Below are 21,340 nucleotides of genomic sequence, written 5' to 3' on the forward strand. Positions count from 1 at the left end.
TACTTTAGACTTAAAGCCTCTTGCGTGACAAAACAGAGTGCTTGTATTTCTTCCCTATCCTAGAATTCACCAGGGCATTTTTTTTTTAAAGAAAGGATTTAGATCCCAGGATAGGCAACTACCAGGTTAGAGACCGATTGTCATGGGGAAAATCTATCCATGCAATTGCTAGGAGTAAAAAAATGACTCAATGACACATCTGTGGAAATTCCCGTTTATCACAACTTGAAAAATAAAATTTGTTTGTAACAGCGGTGACCATTTGTTGTTGCTGCATACTTCTTTAATAAAAAGGACTAGAGGTGACATGAATCCCAGCGACCAGTGAGGTCCCACAGATTTGGCCTCCTTAGGGTCCTGTCGACCAATGTTGGCTGGCGGGACCTGGGGAAGAGCCTTCTCTGTGTGAGCCCTGACCCTCTGGAATCAGTTCCCCCCAAAGATTCGCACTGCCCCCACCCTCCTCGCCTTCCGAAAGAGCTTAAAAACTCATCTTTGTCGCCAGGCTTGGGACTTTTAGATTTTCCCCCTGATCAATGAATGTTTTAAGTATGAGTGTTGAATGATTGGTTTGATAGGTTTTACGTTCTTTTAATTGAATTTTAATGGTTGTTTTTAATGGATTTATATTATTGTTCTGTTTTTGTATATGCTGTGAGCCGCCCCGAGTCCTCGGAGAGGGGCAGCATACAAATCTAAACAAACGAACAAATAAATAAATAAATGTTAGCAGTCTTCCAGTATTTGAGGGGTTGCCACAAAAAAGAGGGAGTTAAGCTATTCTCCAAAGCCCCAGAAGAAGCAATGGATGGAAATTAATGAAGGAGAGAAGCAACCAAGAACTAAGGAGAATTTTCCTTAACGGTGAGAACGATGACGGTTTAATGTACTTGTAAGCTGAACAAATAAGGCTTTATAGTATTGTATATGTACAGAGAGTTATTGACTGATGCACTTGTGTATAACTAGGATTGTTCTTGAATAAGATATTTGCCAAAGTAAGTAATATTTTATATACTGAATGTATCTTGATTGTATTTATTTATTAGATTTGTATGCCGCCCCTCTCCGAAGACTCGGGGCGGCTAACAACAATAAAGACAATGTAAACAAATCTAATATTAAAAATAATCTAAAAAACCCCAATTTAAAGAACCAATCATACATACAAGCATACCATGTGTATATATATCTATTGCTGAATTATTGCTTGTATCTCTGGGCTATCAGCTGGATACCTGCAAAGCCTCCACGTTTCCTCCGTGTACGTGTATCTCCGACTACTAATAGATAACTCTGCACACTCCTTAACACTTAACTGATTCCAGGGTAGCCCCGCGGGCCAGATCTAAGCACCTTGCGGGCCAAATCCAGCCCCCGGGCCTTGAGTGGGACATCCCTGGTATAGGGCTTCCTGCCTGAGCAAGGGGGTTGGACTAGAAGATCTCCGTGGTCCCTTCCAACTCTTGTTACATTCTGTAGTTCTCCGAGGGCCTTTGAGTCGCCCCCTTCAGTAGCTAAGGTGAATGATTCATTTTATGCACTCACACAGAGGTAAAACTAGGATTACGGAAAAGATGGAAACGGGCGCAATCGTGGTCCACCAATCGAGAACTACCCATATGTCCTGTAAGTGTGCAAACAGCAGCACTATGAACATCCTGTGATGCAGGTGTCACCATTCATGACGGTCATATAATTGAGGAAACTTTCAAGTAGGACTTTATTGAAATACAAATTCCAAACAGACGGGATTCTCTGCCTGAGAAATTCTTCACAGAATGACAAGATTAATAATCTTCTCCCTTGAGAAAGGAACTGCTTGCTGGATGAATTCTCTTTTATCTATAAACAGAAACAAATGTATTAAAACGAGCTTGAATTGCATTCACACTCAACTGAATGTCTCTTCGAATTCTGTCCATTTGTGAATGACTTCTGTTTTCTTTCTCTCCCGCTCCCCACTGCTGGCTTGGCCTCAGCCTTTACAATTCTTGTAGAGCAGTGTTTCCCAACCTTGGCAGCTTGAAGATATCTGGACTTCAACTCCCTATCTTCAAGTTGCCAAGGTTGGGAAACACTGGCTTAGACGACAGACTGATAGATAATAGATACAGTGGTACCTCATGATACGAACACTTCGAGATACGAACCCAGGGTTCAGAAAATTTTTGCCTCTTCTTATGAACTTTTTTCGCCTTACGAACCCACCGCAGATCACAAAATGGTGCTCCACTGGGCACCGCCGCCCGGCTGTCACCTTTTAAAACAGCCGGGGGGCTTCTCGGCATTCACCCGAACCCGAACTTTTTGGGTTCGGGAGGCGGCCGAGAAGCGCCCGGCTGTTTCAGAAGGTTACAGCCGGGTGGTGCCGCTCAGCGGAGCGCCGTTTTTGCAATCGGCGGCAGCGTTTTCAGCCAATCTGAAGACGTCCTTCCTGGAGGACACGTTTCGGCCGACCAGGAAGGATGTCTTCGTGACGTCAAAGCTCCGCCCATGGAATTCCCTATTGGGATTCCCCACCTCCTTTCCAGCCTCCAGATCGGCCAAAAATGCCGCCGCCGATCGCAAAAATGGCGCTCCGCCAAGCGGCGGCGCCCGGCTGTAACCTTCTGAAACAGCCGGGCGCTTCTCGGCGGCCTCCGGAACCCGAACCTGAACTTCCGGGTTCGGGAGAATGCCGAGAAGCCACCCTGCTGTTTAAGAAGGTGACAGGCAGGCGGCAGCACTTTTCGGTGGCCTCCCCAACCCGAAAAGTTCGGGTTCGGGAGAACGCCGAGAAGCCCCCCGGCTGTTTTAAAAGGTGACAGCCAGGCAGCGGCACCCAGCGGAGCGCCATTTTGGGATTTCCCCCCCGTGCACGCATTAATCGCTTTTACATTGTTTCCAACGGGAAACATTGTTTCGTGTTACGAACTTTTCGCCTTACGAACCTCCTTCCGGAACCAATTAGGTTCCTTAGACGAGGTATTACTGCATAGAGAAATGATAGATGGACCTCAACAAGGGGGAATGTGTGGTACTACATTTAGCTGGTTCCTCAGTTACAGTTCCTGTTATCAAAACAGTTTATCTGCAATGATTTGCTTTCAATTACCTTCCTATCTGGATGACAGCCATTGCTGCTTTTGAAAGGAACTCATGTTTCAATGGAGAGAACGTCAACGCCAATTGTACCTTCCACACTGCTGGCTTACACACACACACACCCCATATCCACCAATAGAAAGCATAGTTTCATAATATTTTAATATATCAATAATAACAATAATATAGTAGAAGTAGTAGTCACAACATATTTAATGAATAAAAGAATAATAATAAATGATAATGATGGTAATAATGATAATAATAAACCCTGGCTCACCAATATCCATCTGGCGCATACATTACAGGCATGGAATTGATTTTTATGCAAAAATGCTGGCAGCCGGGATTTAAGCAGTGTCAATCATCTGGCAAGCAAGCATCTCAATCAAAGCAAAAAAGCTAGCTAAACATTTCCCGCCCCTATTAAAAGATATTTCCACGGTCTAACTATTACAGTGATCTCTCGATTAGCGCGGGGGTTACGTTCCAAGACCTCCCGCGCTAACCGATTTCCGCGTTATACTGGATGCGGAAGTAAAAAACCTTCTGCGCATGTGCGCCATTTTTTTTCATGGCCGCACATGCGCAGATGGTGGAGTTTGCGTGTGGGCGGCGGGGAAGACCAAGGGAAGATTCCTTCAGCCGCCCAACAGCTGATCTGCTCCGCAGCGCGGAAGCAGCGAGGAGCCGAAGATGGGGTAAAGGCAAAGGGGAAACCCCATCTTCGGCTCCTCGCTGCTGCCGCGCTGCGGAGCGGATCAGGTGTTGGGCGGCTGAAGGAACCTTCCCTTGGTCTTCCCGCTTGCCGCTTGCCAGTCCACACACGCCCCCCTGGATGAGCCGGCCACAGGGGCGAGGGGTGGGGATGAAGGGGCAGGACTTCCCGGGCGGAAGGCATGCTCGGCTCTGCCGCTCCAGCCCCTTTCGGCCGAGCAGCCAGGGAAGTCGAGCCAGGCGTGGCGGCGGCCTGCGCCGATGTTCCCCGCTGCGACGGAAGGCAGTCGCTTGGCTAGGGAGGCTCGGCCGAAAGGGGCTGGAGCGGCAGAGCCGAGCACGCCTTCCGCCCGGGAAGTCCTGCCCCTTCATCCCCACCCCTCGCCCCTGTGGTCGGCGGGAATGAAAGGGCAGGACTCCCTGGGTGGAAGGCGTGCTCGGCTCTGCCGCTCCAGCCGCTTTCGGCCGAGCCTCCCTAGCCAAGCGACTGCCTTCCGTCGCAGCGGGGAACATCGGCGCAGGAGGCAGGAGAGGACCGGGCGACCGGAAAAGCAGCGCTGCCGCCGCCACGCCTGGCTCGACTTCCCTGGCTGCTTGGCCGGGGAGGCTCGGCCGAAAGCGGCTGGAGCGGCAGAGCCGAGCACGCCTTCCACCCAGCGATTGTTCCGCTGCTGCCAGCATGGCCTGGCTGGCAGCGGAAAATGTAACGGAGCCCACGGGGGATTCGCCTTCCTCCCACCCGCAGCCGAGACTGATTGTGGGCTCCTTCGCAACCTCGGAGAGCTTCCGGGGCATGAAAGCTCACGAAAACCAGGAAGCTCTCCGAGGTTGCGAAGGAGCCCACGATCAGTCGGCTGCCGGCGGGAGGAAAGCGAATGCCACGGGGCTGGGCTCGGCTCCCCCCTCGGCTCCCCCCCTTACCAGCCCCGCCGCGGAAGGCTCCATTCTGTTCCCTGCCGGCCCGATTGAGCGGCCGGCGGTCTCCATTCAGGGAACAGAATAAAAAAAAAATTTTTTTTAAAAAAATTTTTTTTTTTAAAATAATATTTTAATATTTTATTTTTTAAATAATATTTTTTGAAAAACCGCGTTGCAGCGTTTCGCGCTAATCGAGAACGCGCAAGTCGAGGGACCACTGTATTATTATTGCTTAGCATATAATTTACGGCATCATTTTACCTGTTGATTCTGGAGGACATTCACATTCGGATTAGCCGCTTAGTGCCTGATTGTGGATTTGGTTCAAAACAAAACACAAGGCATGCAGTGAAGCATCAACAAGGCAGATTAAAGGCAGAGAAATCGGTGCGAAGACACAAGCCAGGCTGAGCGTGTGTTAATATTTAAAATTAAGCGATCACATCAAACAAGCTAATGAGACGCGCCAATTAAACAGGCAGAATAAAAAGGCAATCGTTTCCCGTTCTATGCTGCATTCAATTGCTGCTGTCCTCACCCACCCATTGAAACATAGAAACCTAGAAGACTGATGGCAGAAAAAGACCTCCTGGTCCATCTAGCCTGCCCTTATTCTATTTCCTGTATTTTATCTTAGGATGGATCTACGTTTATCCCAGGCATGTTTAAATTCAGTGACTGTCGATTTACCAACCATGTCTGCTGGAAGTTTGTTTCAGGCATCTACTACTCTTTCAATAAAATAATATTCTTATGTTGCTTCTGATCTTTCCCCCAACTCACCTCAGATTGTGCCCCCTTGTTCTTAGGTTCATTTTCCTGTTAAAAACGCTTCCCTCCCGAACCTTATTTAACCCTTGAACATATTTAAATGTCTTGATCATGTCCCCTCTTTCCCTTCTGTCCTCCAGACTAGACAGATTGAGTTCATGAAGTCTTTCCTGATAGGTTTGATGCTTAAGGCCTTCCCCCATTTTTGTAGCCCGTCTTTGGGCCCATTCAATTTGATCCATATCTTTTTGTAGGTGAGGTCTCCACAACTGAACACAGTACAGTGATCCCTCGTTTTTCGCAGGGGAGGCGTTGCAAAACCACCCATGAAAAAGTTCCGTAAAGTAGAGGAAATATATTTTTTTATGTATTTAACAAGTATTTGGACTTTTAAAACCCACCCTTTGCATTAAACAGTCATTCTATAATGTTTCTCAGCTGGAACTCCATGTGATATCCTACCAGTTTCTTTAGTAGAGTACAGTAGTACTGTAGAAGAATTTTATGAATTTTTAATGAATTTAATTTTTTTTATGGATTTAATGGATTTAAACCCCCTTTGAAAACCCGGGAAGTAGCGAATCCGCGAAAGATGAACCGTGAAGTAGCGAGGGATTACTGTATTCGAAATGGGGTCTCACCAGCGTTCTACACAGCGGGAGCACAATCTCCCTCATTGAACGGTATTATGGCAGGCAAGTATCAAATATCTTGCCTTCGCTTTTTATGAATGGCTCACTTTTTTTTTCAACAGGCTGCTGTAACTTTGAACGGTCACTAAAGGAACGGTTGTTAGTCAAGGACTACCTGTACCTGCATCCCTAAATTTTGGAAATGGATAGAGGGGACTTTTCTTTACCATCCTTCTCCCGATAAAGCTACCTATGATTCCCCTGTCTCTTTGCCCTCTGGAGTTCAGCTCCTTCTCCCCCTCCCCTGGGGAATCCAGGCTACATTCCACCACAACAGCAGCATGCACAGGTTCATGACCCCTTTTTGCGCTTCCTTTGTGTGTTCCAGAAAAATAAATCAACAAATAAAAAAGAAATGAATGAGATTTGTAGCTGGGGGTTGTAAAATGTGGGCTCCTTGGCGCTGTCTGAGCTTGGACCTTTTCCTGCGGACATTGTTCATGACACAAGTAGGTCACATCATCAGAGTATTGAAGTTTCCCTGAAAATAAGACTGTGTCTTACACTTTTTGAACCCTGAAATAAGTGCTTGGCCTTATTGACATGCACTCAAACACTCCATTGGGCTTAGGGGAGGTCTTATTTGGGGAGAAACAGGATAGATGATTGATAGATAGATGATAGATAGATTATAGATGATAAATAGAAAGATAGATAGATAGATAGATAGATAGATAGATAGATAGATAGATAGATAGATAGATAGATAGATAGATAGAAAGATAGATAGATGATAGAGATGATAGATAGATAGATTATAGATGATAAATAGAAAGATAGATAGATAGATAGATAGATAGATGTATACGATAGAGTTAGATAGATAGATAGATAGATAGATAGATAGATAGATAGATAGATAGATGATAGATAGATTATAGATGATAAATAGAAAGATAGATAGATAGATAGATAGATGTATATGATAGAGATAGATAGATAGATAGATAGATAGATAGATAGATAGATAGATAGACAGACAGACAGACAGACAGACAGACAGACAGACAGACAGACAGACACAGACAGATAGATTTGATTGGTAGATACATGTAGATAGAAAGATGTATGTGATAGATAGATGTAGATAGATTAGATTAGAGACAGTCAGATGGATGGATGGGATAGATGTAGATAGATAGATGTATATGATAGAGATAGATAGATAGATGGATAGATAGATAGATAGATAGATAGATAGATAGATAGATAGATAGAACAGATAACTGTGTTTCCCCGAAAATAAGATCACGTCTTATATTTTTTGAACCCTGAAATAAGCGGTTGACCTTATTGCCATGCACTCAAAAACCCGAATGGGCTTATTACCAGGGGATGTTTTATTTTGGGGGAAACCGGGTGCCTACTTTGGTAATGAAACATTTGCAAGAACCCCCACCAAGCTTGGAGAGCATCGAGGACCCCACAAAAATAAATAAATGATCAGAACTTCAGGGAGACACCTGTCAATACTTACAGAGCTGCAGCACCAGAGATGATCTCAATCAGCTCCTTGGTGATGACAGCTTGGCGAGTGCGATTGAATCGCAGGGTCAGCTTGTCAATCATCTCAGCTTCAAAAAAGGGGGGGAAAACAAGGAGATCATTGTTTGATATATATATATACATACATACACACACACACACACACACACAACCAGGAGACTGTGTGTTCTAGTCCCGCCTTAGCCATGAAAGTCAACTGAGTGAATTTGGGCCAATCACCAGGAGACGGTGAGTTCTAGTCCCACCTTAGGCATGAAAGCTGACTGATTGAATTTGGTCCAATCACCAGGAGACTATGAGTTCTAGTCCTGCCTTAGGCATGAAAGCTGACTGGGTGACTGTGGTCCTATCACCAGGAGACTATGAGTTCTAGTCCCACCTTAGGCATAAAAGCCTAAGGTTTCCACTTACAGGCATTTTTGCTGGCATTATCCATAGCGGTCATACGAGCGCTCTGCTCACTGGTAGTAGACTCCTTCATGGAGTAGTAGATGATGTTAGCCAATACGAACTCCTGGTAGTTTCTCAGGACGTCCGCGTCAATGTCATCGTAGATGGTGAGGCTTTCTGTAAAAACACACACAATTGGTACAGCTTGTACCTTGCGGCCTTAAAAGCATATTATGGGCAGAGGGATGGCACACAGTGGTACGGCGGCCTAGATAGAGGTGGCGCTCTCGCCTTACAATCAGAAGGCTGTGAGTTCGATCCTAGGTAGAGGCAGATATTTCTCTCTCAGGGCTCACCGAGACAATAATCTGCTGAACAAAACTCTGTATCGGCGACAGGAAGGGCATCTGGCCAGGAAACCTACAAGCTCCATACAACTGCCCAGACTCCACGCCTCAAGGGATCATTTCTAATGCCGCCACCCCTTAATACAGTTCCTCATGTTGTAGTGAATCCCAACCATAAGTCTAGCACCAATTCTCCCAACAGAGCTTTAAGCTGATTGGCAGGAAGGTCAGAGGGACGCCCCCACTGTAAACGCCTGATTGGTCGATTGTAAAAATATGTTCCAAGGCGCCAGAATAGAAGCTTTAGTTCCTAACACTATGGGAAATTTGTCTTTTGCCAGGGTCTTAGGTGACGCCTGGGAAACGGTGATTTGACCCCCAAAGGGGTCCCGACTCCCGGGTTAAGAACCACTGCACAATAGTTAGATGGATGGATGGATGGATGGATGGATAGATAGATATAGATAGATACTGTAGATAGGTAGGTAGGTAGGTAGGTAGATGAGTGATGTTGAACTTCCCTCCTCTGTCCCCCCAGGGTCAAATACAGTGGTACCTCATCTTACAAATATAATTCGTTCCGTGACAAGGTTCGCAAGTAGAAAGGTTTGTAAGATGAAACAATGTTTCCCATAGGAATCAATGTAAAAGCCAATAATGCATGCAAATCCATTAGGAAAATCCCAAACTTTAGGAGGGAGGCGAACGGAGGGCGGGGAGGAGCAGCGAAAGGGGGCGGGTGGAGGAAGCAAGGCTAGCGGGGTGCTTGGAGAGGCAGCGAAAGGGTGTGTGGGAAGGAAGAAAGGCGAGGCAGGGGGGCCTCCCTTTTCTTTCTTCAAACACACCCTTTCATACACAAACCCTGGCAACGGAAGTTGTCAGGTGGGGTTTCCCAGCGAGGGGAGCCTCAAGGGAATCCCAGCAGTGCGAGAACAGGCGCTTCGGTTGGCAACGGAAGCCCTTTTCTTTCTTCAAAAGACACCCTTTCAGTGCCTCTGCAAGCACGCCATTCTCCTACTTTTTAAAATGCAAACTCTTTCCCCCTCCAAGCCGCCCCTCCCTTTTCTTTCTTCAAAAAAGGGGGGGGGGAAAGAAACCCCTTCATCCCAGCGGCAGCAGCTTGGGTTCATAAGGTGAAAATAGTTCGGAAGAAGAGGCAAAAGAATCTTAAACACTGGGTTCGTATCTCGAAAAGTTCGTTAGAAGAGGCGTTCGTAAGCTCGCTTGATTCATCCTTCTAAGTGTGATGGGATGTACTCCATAAACAGTTTCTTGAACCCACACAAAGTATCAAAGTCCCCACTTTCCTAGGGTTCATTTACTGAGAACAATGACACCATCGTTGCAAAGGGAAAAATTAGTTTCACCCAGCTTACATGATGTTAGATTATTTCATTTGTGGGCTGGGGGGCAGGGGGACGACAATACTGTGTATCAACACAAAGAGCCGGGGTGACGCAGTGGTTAGAGTACAGCACTGCAGGATCCTTCAGCTAACTGCTAGTTGTAGTCCAGCAGTTCAAATCTCACCACCGGCTCAAGGTTGACTCAGCCTTCCATCCTTCTGAGGTGGGTCAAATGAGGACCCAGATTGTTGGGGGCAAGAGGCTGATTCTGTAAACCGCTTGGTTTGTGGTCTTTCGTGAAGGCTTTTCCTCCGAAAAGTGGAACTCGTGCAATATTTGAAAGAGAGAGGGAGGAGGAAAGGGCTGGTTGGAGGTGGCTGCTCACTAGACTTCTTCAAAGCCTGGACTTACCAGCCCCGGAAACTGTCTCAAGAGAATAGATTGGTTTCTCATCCGTTTTGTAGGAAATGACAGACCTGAAAGGGGAAAGAAAAGAAAAAAAATATTTTGAGTTTATACGTCTTCATCTGTCCCAGGTTCAGGTTCAAGTCCCAGTGGGTATGGCTAGGTGATGAGGCCAAAATAGATCTATCCTAGTCTCCCTTAATTTTCATATTCAGCAAAAGAATATGTGACACATACAGATAGAATTGTCGGCTATCAATAAAATTAACTGCCTTGGAAATGGCCCTGGGTTGGGCTGAGAGGCAAATAAGGAGCTGTGATGTTCCTTCAATACACCAGGGTGATTCGACACAAAAATACGTAACCCTTCCCTGGTGCAGAGCTGAAGGGATTGGATACTGTAGCCTAGAGGATAATTCTCTGCCTTACAAGGCAAAGGTTGCAGGCTCAAGTCCCAGTGGGTATGGCTAGCTGATGAGGCCAAAATAAGGCCGAAATAGATCTATCCTAGTCTCCCTTAATTTTCAAATTCAACAAAAAAACATGTGACATATATAATTAATTAAATGAAATTATGTTTGAATTCCGTAGAACTGTTTACTCTGAGCCTAAGTCAGACCGTGGAGCTGTTCTCCCTGGAAATCCCCCTCCCGCATATTCCAGAACGGCGGGGTTAATTCTTGCCTGAACCGATTGTAGATGACGGAGCCTTCGTCAAACTCATATCCAGAATTCAGCAACTCCAGAGCAATGACCGAGGCATCTCCAAAAGTGGGAGGCTTCCTTCCAACTTCTTTAAAGTTCAAGAGGAAGCTACTTCCATGCGTCCTAAAATTAAGAGCAGGGCGGTTAGGCTGAAGGTTCCAAGTTGCATCACCTCTAAATCAAAAGTTCTAAAAAAAACCACCCAGAAATTTCAGCTGATCTCTAATACAACAATCAGATGAAGGAGACAGGCGGGTCCTCGACTTAAGGCTCTAATGAAGCCTGCCCATTACGGTCGAATGTGACAACGGGTTAATCATGTAGCCAACCGAATTGTTTGACCTTTTTCATGACAGTTAAGAAAATCTTTTAAAACAGCCGGGGGGCTTCTCGGCGGCCTCCCGAACGCCGAACCCGGAAGTTCGGGTTTGGTGTTCAGGTTCAGGAGGCCACTGAGAAGCCCCCCGGCTGTTTCAAAAGGTGACAGCCGGGCGGCGGGGCTTCTCAGCGGCCTCCCGAACCCGAACTTTTGCCGAACTTCCGGGTTCGGCGTTCGGGAGGCCGCCGAGAAGCCCCGCCGCCCGGCTGTCACCTTTTGAAACAGCCGGGGGGCTTCTCGGTGGCCTCCCGAACGCCGAACCTAGAAGTTCGGGTTTGGCGTTCGGGTTCAGGAGGACGCTGAGAAGCCCCCCGGCTGTTTCAAAAGGTGACAGCCGGGCGGCGGCGTTTTTTTGCGGGTTTTTTTCCGTTGCACGGATTAATTGATTTTACATTGTTTCCTATGGGAAACAATGTTTCGTCTTACGAACATTTCGTCTTACAAACCTCCCCCGGGAACCAATTAGGTTCGTAAGACGAGGTATTACTGTAGTTTATAGTTTATTAGATTTGTATGCCACCCCTCTCTGAAGACTCGGGGCGGCTCACAACATAACAGTGATACAATACATTACAAATCCAATAGTAGAAAGTCAAATCAATTTTAAAAACATTAATACATAGTAAAATCCCTAACTATAGAATCATACACATTCAACCTAATCCATCATACAGTAAGGCCGAAAACATAATAAAAAAGGGGGAGAAGGTGGAAATTATCCCCACGCCTGGCGACAAAGGTGGGTCTTCAGCATTTTACGGAAGGCGAGGAGGGAGGGAGTTGATTCCAGAGGGCCGGGGCCACCACAGAGAAGGCTCTTCCCCTGGGTCCCGCCAGCCAACATTGTTTGGTCGACCGGACCCGGAGAAGGCCAACTCTGTGGGACCTAATCGGTCGATGGGATTCATGCGTCAGAAGGCGGTCCTGGAGATATTCTGGTCCGATATATGCTCGTGTCACCTTTTTTCAGTGCCATTGTAATCTCAAAATGTACTTAACAAATGGTTGAAGCCACAGCAATAGAACGTGGACTTATACGGCTTCATAGGGCTTTACAGCTCTCTCTAAGTGGTTTATAGAGATGGAATCTTGCCCGCAACAATCTGGGATCAATCGATCGATGTATCTTCTGTCTATCTATTCATCCATCTCTCTTCTCCTTCTCTCTCCACATCCATTCATATCTAACTCTCCATCCATCCATCCTATCCTATTCATTCTATCTATCCTATCTATCCCATCTATCCTCTCTCTCTTTCCATCCATCCTATCATCTTAATCACCTGTCTGCCTATCTACCTACTCTATCAACCACCTAGGTTATCTATCTATGATTTCTAAGTGGTTTACGGAGACGGAATCTTTTCCCCAACAATCTTGTATCTATCCCATTTATCACCCATCTACCTATCTATCGTCTTCTGAGAAGGGTGGCACAGAAATCCAATCAATCAATCAATCAATCAATAAATACATAAATAAATACATAAATAAGTCTATTCATCCATTCTATCCATTCATTCTATCCCATCTATCTATCTATCTATCTATCTATCTATCTATCTACTGTCTGTCTATTTATCCCACCTACCTACCTATCTATTCATCCTATCCATTCATTCTATCATTCATCCCACTATTTATCTACCTACCTACCTATCTCTCAATCATCTGCCTGCCTGCCTGCCTACTCTATCCCTTACCAATCTATCTATGGTACCTATCTACCTTTAATCGGAATAATAGCCAACAGCAATACGGATACAAATCCATACAAATAATAATAATAATAATAATAATAATAATAATAATAATAATAATAGAAATAGTAGTAGTAGTAATAATAATAATAATAATATCACCAAGACCTATATACCACTTCACAGTGCTTTACAGCCCTCTCTAAGCGGTATACAGACTCTGCAAACTGCCCCCCCCCCAACAATTTGGGTCCTCCTTTTACCGATCTCGGGAAGGATGGAAGGCCGAGTCAACCTTGAGCCAGTGAGGACTGAACTCCTGGCAATGAGCCGAATTAGCCGGCAACACTGCATCCTAACCACTGCACCACCAGGGCTGAGAGACCTGTACTTCAAATTGACGAGGCCCAGGGGAAAAGGTTACCTCTGAAGGATGCCTCTCAGCTTGTCACCAATCCCAACCACCATGACTTCCTTCCCTGCACCAGTGAGGTTGGAGAACTGACTCTTGATCTCTTTAGCCACGGAGGTGTGAATGGCCCCACAAAGGCCACGATCGGAAGACACGCCAACAAGGAGGTGCTTTTTCTTGTCTTCGGCGGGCTTGATGTCTACTTTCTCATAGAGAGCTGGGGGAAGAAAAAAAAAGAAAGAAAAGAAAAGAGGGGTCTTTAAAAATTTGCAACTATGTCCGGAAGCAAAAAGTTTTTGGATTAGAATTCAAAATTGGCTGGAAGAAATACTAAATTAGAAATTAGAAATAAAACCAGAAATGTACCTACTAGGACTAATCAGAGGACAACACAGTAAAGAAGATTATTATTTAATAATTCACATATTAACATCAGCAAGACTGGTATTCGCACAAACACGGAAATAAGAAAAGATACCAAATGAATAGATGGTGATCAAGAAAATGTTAGACTGCGCCAAATAGAAACATAGAAACATTGAAGTCTGACTGCAGAAAAAGACCTCATGGTCCATCTAGTCTGCCCTTATACTATTTTCTGTATTTTATCTCAGGATGGATATATGTTTATCCCAGGCATGTTTAAATTCAGTTCCTGTGGATTTACCAACCACGTCTGCTGGAAGTTTGTTCCAAGGATCTACTACTCTTTCAGTAAAATAATATTTTCTCATGTTGCCTTTGATCTTTCCCCCAACTAACTTCAGATTGTGTCCCCTTGTTCTTGTGTTCACTTTCCTATTAAAAACACTTCCCTCCTGAACCTTATTTAACCCTTTAACATATTTAAATGTTTCTATCATGTCCCCCCTTTTCCTTCTGTCCTCCAGACTATACAATTAGGTAAACTAACCTACGAACTACAAAATAAACAAAATAAGGACTACTACGGAGTGTGGGGGAAACTGTATAATTGGATAGGAAAAAAAGACATAAGAAAATGAAATAATATCAAAAACGGAAAGTGGAAAACAAAAACAGAATTATAAAATATTAATCATTAAAGTAAAGCAATATGTATATAGACAGGTATGTATAAATGTTTTTTGTTGTTTGTTTGCTTCTTGATATTATAATAAAAATAAAAAATAAAAAATTAGCAACTATCGAAAAGCCCAGATACCAAACCCCTGAAAGCCTCCTGAATGACTTTGGCCCAACCACTGGGAGACATTGAGTTCTAGTCCCACCTTCACCAGGAAAGCCAGCTGGGTGACTTTGCGCCAATCGAAGGTCAAATGGGGCAAAATTCACGTTAAGTTAGAAACATAGAAAAAGAGAAGATTGACGGCAATCATGGTCCATCCAGTCTGCCCTTATACTATTTCCTGTATTTTATCTTAGGATGGATATATGTTTATCCCAGGCACGTTTAAATTCAGTGACTGTGGATTGACCAATCACGTCTGCTGGAGGTTTGTTCCATGCATCTACTACTCTTTCAGTCAAATGATATTTCATCACGTTGCTTCTGATCTTTCCCCCAACTAACCTCCCATTGTGGCCCCTTGTTCTTGTGTTCACTTCCCTCCTGAACCTTATTTAACCCTTTAATATAGTTAAATGTTTTGATCATGTCCCCCCTTTTCCTTCTATCCTCCAGACTATACAGATTGAGTTCATGAAGTCTTTCCTGACTGGTTTTATGCTTAAGACCTTCCACCATTCTTGTAGCCCGCCTTGTCAATATCTTTTTGTAGGTGAGGTCTCCAGAACTGAACACAGTATTCCAAATGTGGTCTCACCAGTGCTCTATATAGCGGGATCACAATCTCCCTCTTCCTGCTTGTTATACCTCTCGCTATGCAGCCAAGTATCCTACTTGCTTTTCCTACCGCCCGACCACACTGCTCACCCATTGAGACTGTCAGAAATCACTACCCCAAAATCCTTCTCTTCTGATGTTTTTGCTAACACAAAGCTGCCAACACAATACTCAGATTGAGGATTCCTTTTCCCCAAGTGCATTATTTTACATTTGGAAACATTAAAATCACGTCTGCTGGAGGTTTGTTCCATGCATCTACTACTCTTTCAGTCACATGATATTTTATCACGTTGCTTCTGATCTTTCCCGCAACTAACCTCAGATTGTGCCCACCTTGTTCTTGTGTTCACTTTCCTATTAAAAACATTTCCCTCTTGAACCTTATTTAACCCTTAAGTGTTTCGATCATGTCCCCCCTTTTCCTTCTGTCCTCCAGACTATACAGATTGAGTTCATTTAAGTCTTTCCTGGTAAGTTTTATGCTTAAGACCTTCCACCATTTTTGTAGCCTGTCTTTGGGCCTATCATTGAACCCCAAAAGACAGTTAAACTGTCTTTTGGGGCTCAATTATGGTCGTACGTGGAGGACTACTTGTTAAAAAGCTGATGGAAAAACTCCAGGTCGGAAAAGTGTCAGATATAATTTCACCCTTTTAAGAAAGAGTAAACATTGTCCGTTACGAAGGAGAAAGGCCCTTACCCAATGCCCCCACACCATAAACTCTGGCAGGCTTTAATTCTCTCTCCGCCTTGGAATATTTTGCGGCGGCAACCATTTTCATGGATTTAGTGATTTTCTGGATGTTCTTGATGGACTTCAAGCGCCGGGTAACTGTACGGATTAGAGGATACGAACTGAGGTAGGATTTTTAAGCAGACAAAGAAAATGGCAGAACAAAACAAACAGCAGAATCGACAGAAATTACTTCTGTGTGTCCCCAAAAATAAGACCCTGCCATAGATAGATGGATGGATGGATGGATGGAAAGAAGGAAGGAAGGATAAAGAAACGATAGACATCACGATCTCGGGAACATTTAAATTTTAAAATTTAAAACTAAGCTTTCATCAGCCCCTGCTGACATCATCAGAGTGTAAAATCCCCATTGAAGAGATGCTTGCTTCTGTGTAATGCCGATCGATTTAGTCACTGCACATGTAAAATAATAATAATAATAATAATAATAATAATAATAATAATAATAATTTATTAGATTTGTATGCTGCCCCTCTCCGAAGACTCGGGGCGGCTCACAACAGTAATAAAAAGGCAATAGAACAATAGAACAAATCTAATAATAAAAAACATATATAAAACCCCAACAATTAAAAAAAACCATACAGCACGTACATACCAAACATAAAATATAAAAGCCTGGGGGAGATGTCTTAGTTCCCCCATGCCTGGCGATAAAGTAATTTGCGAAAGACAAGGAGGGTGGGGGCCGTTCTAATCTCCGGGGGGCAGTTGATTCCAGAGGGCCGGGGCCGCCACAGAGAAGGCTCTTCCCCTGGAGCCCGCCAGACGACATTGTTTAGTGCAGTGTTTCCCAACTTGCGAATGCCCTCTTGTATTGGGGATTTTACACTCTGACAATATCAGCAGCGGCTGACGAAAGCTTAAATAAAATTTTTTAAAGGTTCCAGAGATCGCAATGGCTATTGTTTCTTCATATGTAACTACAACTGGAACTTGCATTTTTACGACAATTCTAAATAGGTAGGTAGGTAGGTAGATTATATAGATAGATAGATAGATAGATAGATAGATAGATAGATAGATAGATAGATTATATTAATAGAAAGATAGAAAGATAGAAAGATAGAAAGATAGAAAGATAGATAGATAGATAGATAGATAGATAGATAGATAGATAGATAGATAGATAGATAGATCCTGGCCTCTTTTTCGCTATCAACCCCTTCAGGAATTTCTTCATCTGGCAAGGCCAGCAAAGCGTTCCTGAAGTCCTCTGTAACTGAAAACAGTTCTGGATCAATCTGGAGCTCTATTATTGGCTGCAGTGGCCTTTAGGAAAGCCTTGCTGGCTGCAGAAGAAATAGGTTTAGGTGTTCCAGGCCTGGCTGCAATTATCTGAAGGTAATAAGGCAGCTCCACCTTCCCACCCTAGCTTAATTTTTACCCACCTACCCTGGAGTGTGCAGGGTCTTAATTAGGAGTTATTGGGGGGGGGGGTATGGCTTATATTGGGCACACGTGTAAAACTCAAGCTTACTTTCTGAGTAGGTCATATTTTTTGGGAAACATGGTAGAGTCTTAAAGAGCCTCAATGGCACAGTGGTTAGAGTGCAGTACTGCCAGCTACTTCTGCTGATCACCAGCTGCCAGCAGTTTGGCAGATCGAATCTCACCAGGCTCAAGGTTGACTCAGCCCTCCATCCTTCCAAGGTGGGTAAAATGAGGAGCCATATTTTTTGGGGGAAATATGTTTAATCTCTGAAAACCGCTTAGAGAGGGCTGCAAAACATTGTGAAATGGTATATAAATCTAAATGGTACTGCTAATGCTAAAAGAACCTTTAAAAAGAAAATACAGTCATGATTTCAGACTATCTCAGAAAAAGAAAAATAACATTGAACGCTTACTGTCTTTCAGAGTCGCCATGTTTCTAACTTGGATCCTGGAAAAAAAGAAACAAATTATTTGTATATTACACACCCCAAATGTGCCTCCTTTGGTTGCTAAAGTAACAAAAATATAGAACAGCTGCAACAGATCATTTGTTTTTATTAGAAACATAGAAACATAGAAGACTGACGGCAGAAAAAGACCTAATGGTCCATCTAGTCTGCCCTTATACTATTTCCTGTATTTTATCTTACAATGGATATATGTTTATCCCAGGCATGTTTAAATTCAGTTACTGTGGATTTACCAACCACGTCTGCTGGAAATTTGTTCCAAGGATCTACTACTATTTCAGTAAAATAATATTTTCTCATGTTGACTTTGATCTTTCCCCCAACTAACTTCAGATTGTGTCCCCTTGTTCTTGTGTTCACTTTCCTATTAAAAGCACTTCCCTCCTGGACCTTATTTAACCCTTTAACATATTTAAATGTTTCGATCATGTCCCCTCTTTTCCTTCTGTCCTCCAGACTACACAGATTGAGTTCATGAAGTCTTTCCTGATACGTTTTATGCTTAAGACCTTCCACCATTCTTGTAGCCCGTCTTTGGACCCGTTCAATTTTGTCAATATCTTTTTGTAGGTGAGGTCTCCAGAACTGAACACAGTATTCCAAATGTGGTCTCACCAACGCTCTATATAAGGGGATCACAATCTCCCTCTTCCTGCTTGTTATACCTCTAGCTATGCAGCCAAGCATCCTACTTGCTTTTCCTACCGCCTGACCATTAAAGCATGTTTATTTGGCTAAATAATTCCTGAATGGAAATCAGGCTTTCTTCTCAATCAGTGCATTAAAATTCAAGACACAGATCTGACACCCAAAGCTACAAAATAAGAAAAGGAAACGTGTTTGTTTGTAGTTATCCTTTCCTAAATTTTCCATCAGAAGAAATCAACCTGAGTGTTTTCTTCATTATGTGGCCGTCTTGCCTGCAGGGTGTTTTTCTGCCGTGTCCCTTCACTGTTGAGCTCAGGCTGATGGGGATGAGCTTGTTTCTCAAACTGAAGTGCACATAGGTCTTGGAGTCTGCGATTTTCCTGGAAATCCATTTGTAATCGCGCACCATTCGAAGGGCATCCACCCCAAAGCTAAAAGTTTATGGAGAGTTTCGGTCCTTTTTTTTTTCCCCTTCGCCCCCTTAAAATCCCAGTCAGCTGAAAAAGCTTCTCAGATGAGAAGTGAAAGGTCTTCAAAAGAAAAAAAAACCCCAAGGAAATCCAATTGCTGCTTGAAAAAAAAACACCTTTGGGACAACCATGACCTGGATGATTGAAAATTTCATCTTTCATCTATGGTGGTTATGTTCAGAGACAAGAAAATATTGGAAAAAAAATAAATAATTGGTTGTGTCAAATAACAAATACAAAGATGGAATATACACCAGTGTTTTTTCTACTGGGTATTATGAGAGGGACTTATCCTAAAAATGTAAAATATTTAAGCTTGCATATAATAACAGCGGCAAGGATTGTATTTGCACAGAACTGGAAAAACCCGCAAATACCTGAAGATAACGAGATCATTAAAAAAATATATGACTGCGCAGAGATGGACAGATTGACAATGGAACTCAATAATCGAAAAGAATCGGACTACTATGAAATCTGGACAAAATGGTACCAATGGACAAAAAAAAAAGAAACTCAAACTAAACATTGAAACAAAACATCAAGAAATCTAAAAGCAATCAAAAGATAATGTTGATAGGAATGTATATATGATGTAGATTCATCTGTAAATACGATCATGTATTGTTTTTTAAAAAACGGAAAAAATTAATAAATACATTTTTAAAAAAAGAAAATCTCCAGTGAAGGGACTCTATATATGCACGTGAACCCACAGGAGTGAGGTGCACAGAAGCTAGGTTAGAATTAAATTAATGTAGAGCTAGAATTTAAGTTAAGATTTATTTACATTTAAGTAAATGCACACAAACCTTATGCCTAACACTTGGAAATGTCAACATAATATGGATTGTATTATATACTATTATTATTAATTTGACTTGTATGCCACCAAGTCCCGTAGGACTCAGGTAGACCTGTCCCCTTATAAAGAAATTTTGGTAGAGCACTCAAATTTGGTTAGTGGGAATTACAAATCAAGAAATAATTATAAAACTGGAAGCATTTCTACTGGGAGTAATAGATCAGAAAATGAAGAAAAAAGTACCAATATATTACATTACATATCTTAAGGGCTGCAAGGATTAGCATAGCGCAATACTGGAAACAGAAAGAAGTCCCAAGTGAAAATATAAAGACAATTTTGGAATGTGCAGAGTTAGATAAGATGACAATGAAATGAAAAAAAATGGAGGATTTGGAATGTACTGTGACATTTGGAATGTATTTTATGATTGGCTTGAAAGGAGGGGGGGGGACACAAAGTAGTAAATACCTAACCGATTAACAGATACTTATTATTTTGTTATTTTTTATTTGTTATTTTGTATATAATATGTTAGTATTATAGTATAGCTACTCAGTTTCAAAAGGAAAGACATTACTGGAAAAGATTATAGAAAGATGTGAATTATAAAGACTATATACTGTAAATATAAATCGCCAATATTAAAAAAAGAAAAGAATTTAAGTTAGAATTGAAACAGGGGAAAACCAATGGCTGAGACAACCTGATCAGGTAAGTTCAGATTCCCAGTGAATGCGAAAAATAATAATAATCGTCCCCAACTTTTTAAATTTTTTATAACTTGAGCCTCTTATTCCCTGGAGCTCCCATGCTGCTGGACTCCAGCACCCACCAGCCACTGCCCCCCCCAACAAGGGCACTGGGCCAGGAATGATGGGCTTTCAGCCACCAGGAAAGAAATCCCAAGGAAACTCCAGGCAGCTGTCAGTCCCAGGCACCTTTTCCCCCCTCCAGGACTTTCAGGGAGGCGAGAGCGCCTCTGAGCATGTGCAGAAAGCCGCCCGCTCCTAACACCACCACCCCTCGCGCAGCTCCCCTTCTCCTTGAAGTACCCCCGCGGCTGGGCCTGTGCACCGGCAAGAAGAGCAGCAGCAGCGCCGCCGGTCCGTCTCTTTCTCCGCAGGCTTCGTCCGATCGCCCGCCGGCTGAAGCCGCTGCTGCTTGAAGGTCAGGGCGCTGGCACCGCGCATGCGTCGCCCTCCCTCGCCTTGAACCGGGCTCAGGAAGCGAAAAAAAAAGGAAGAGCTCTGACGGCTTCCGGGTGGACTTCCGCCGCCGCCACACATACACCCTCTCGCATTCCTCTCTATGATTTCTCGGACACTGAGCTGTACCGGCTAGACCGGCCAGCCCCTGAGCGGCAAGGCGGCGGTCCTCCAAAAGATCATGGACACCCCAAAGCTGACGTGCTAGAGCGACCCCTAACTAGGATTGATGTCTACATAGAATGAAGGATATGTTTTCAGCTACTCCTAACTTGGTTGATGCATAGATATAGTAAAGATTTATTAATAATAATAAAGTTTTATTAATAATAACTTTGTATT

At 43.5% G+C, this 21,340-nt stretch overlaps 1 protein-coding gene across 3 annotated transcripts; it reads right to left on the minus strand.

Annotated features, from left to right (window-relative positions):
- Nucleotides 1-1,705: 1,705 nt before the first annotated feature.
- On the minus strand, nt 1,706-21,031 carry ATP5F1C (ATP synthase F1 subunit gamma). 3 transcript variants are annotated; one of them, XM_070754445.1, is made up of 10 exons: nt 20,846-21,031; nt 17,811-17,845; nt 15,904-16,035; nt 13,388-13,592; nt 10,864-11,007; nt 10,186-10,250; nt 8,103-8,258; nt 7,663-7,759; nt 4,984-5,029; nt 1,706-1,845 (listed from the first exon to the last, which is right to left on the minus strand). In XM_070754445.1, the coding sequence occupies exons 2-9, from the start codon at nt 17,827-17,829 to the stop codon at nt 5,023-5,025; spliced, it is 825 nt and encodes a 274-aa protein (XP_070610546.1). In that variant the 5' UTR covers nt 17,830-17,845; nt 20,846-21,031; the 3' UTR covers nt 1,706-1,845; nt 4,984-5,022. The 3 variants fall into 3 exon arrangements, with proteins under 3 accessions (XP_070610546.1, XP_070610547.1, XP_070610548.1); XM_070754446.1 differs by lacking the exon at nt 4,984-5,029 and having other exon boundaries at nt 20,846-21,021; XM_070754447.1 differs by lacking the exons at nt 1,706-1,845; nt 4,984-5,029 and having other exon boundaries at nt 7,659-7,759; nt 20,846-20,961.
- Nucleotides 21,032-21,340: the final 309 nt, after the last annotated feature.

Source organism: Erythrolamprus reginae, chromosome 6 (assembly GCF_031021105.1).
Source record: "Erythrolamprus reginae isolate rEryReg1 chromosome 6, rEryReg1.hap1, whole genome shotgun sequence".
Lineage (NCBI taxonomy): Eukaryota > Metazoa > Chordata > Lepidosauria > Squamata > Dipsadidae > Erythrolamprus > Erythrolamprus reginae.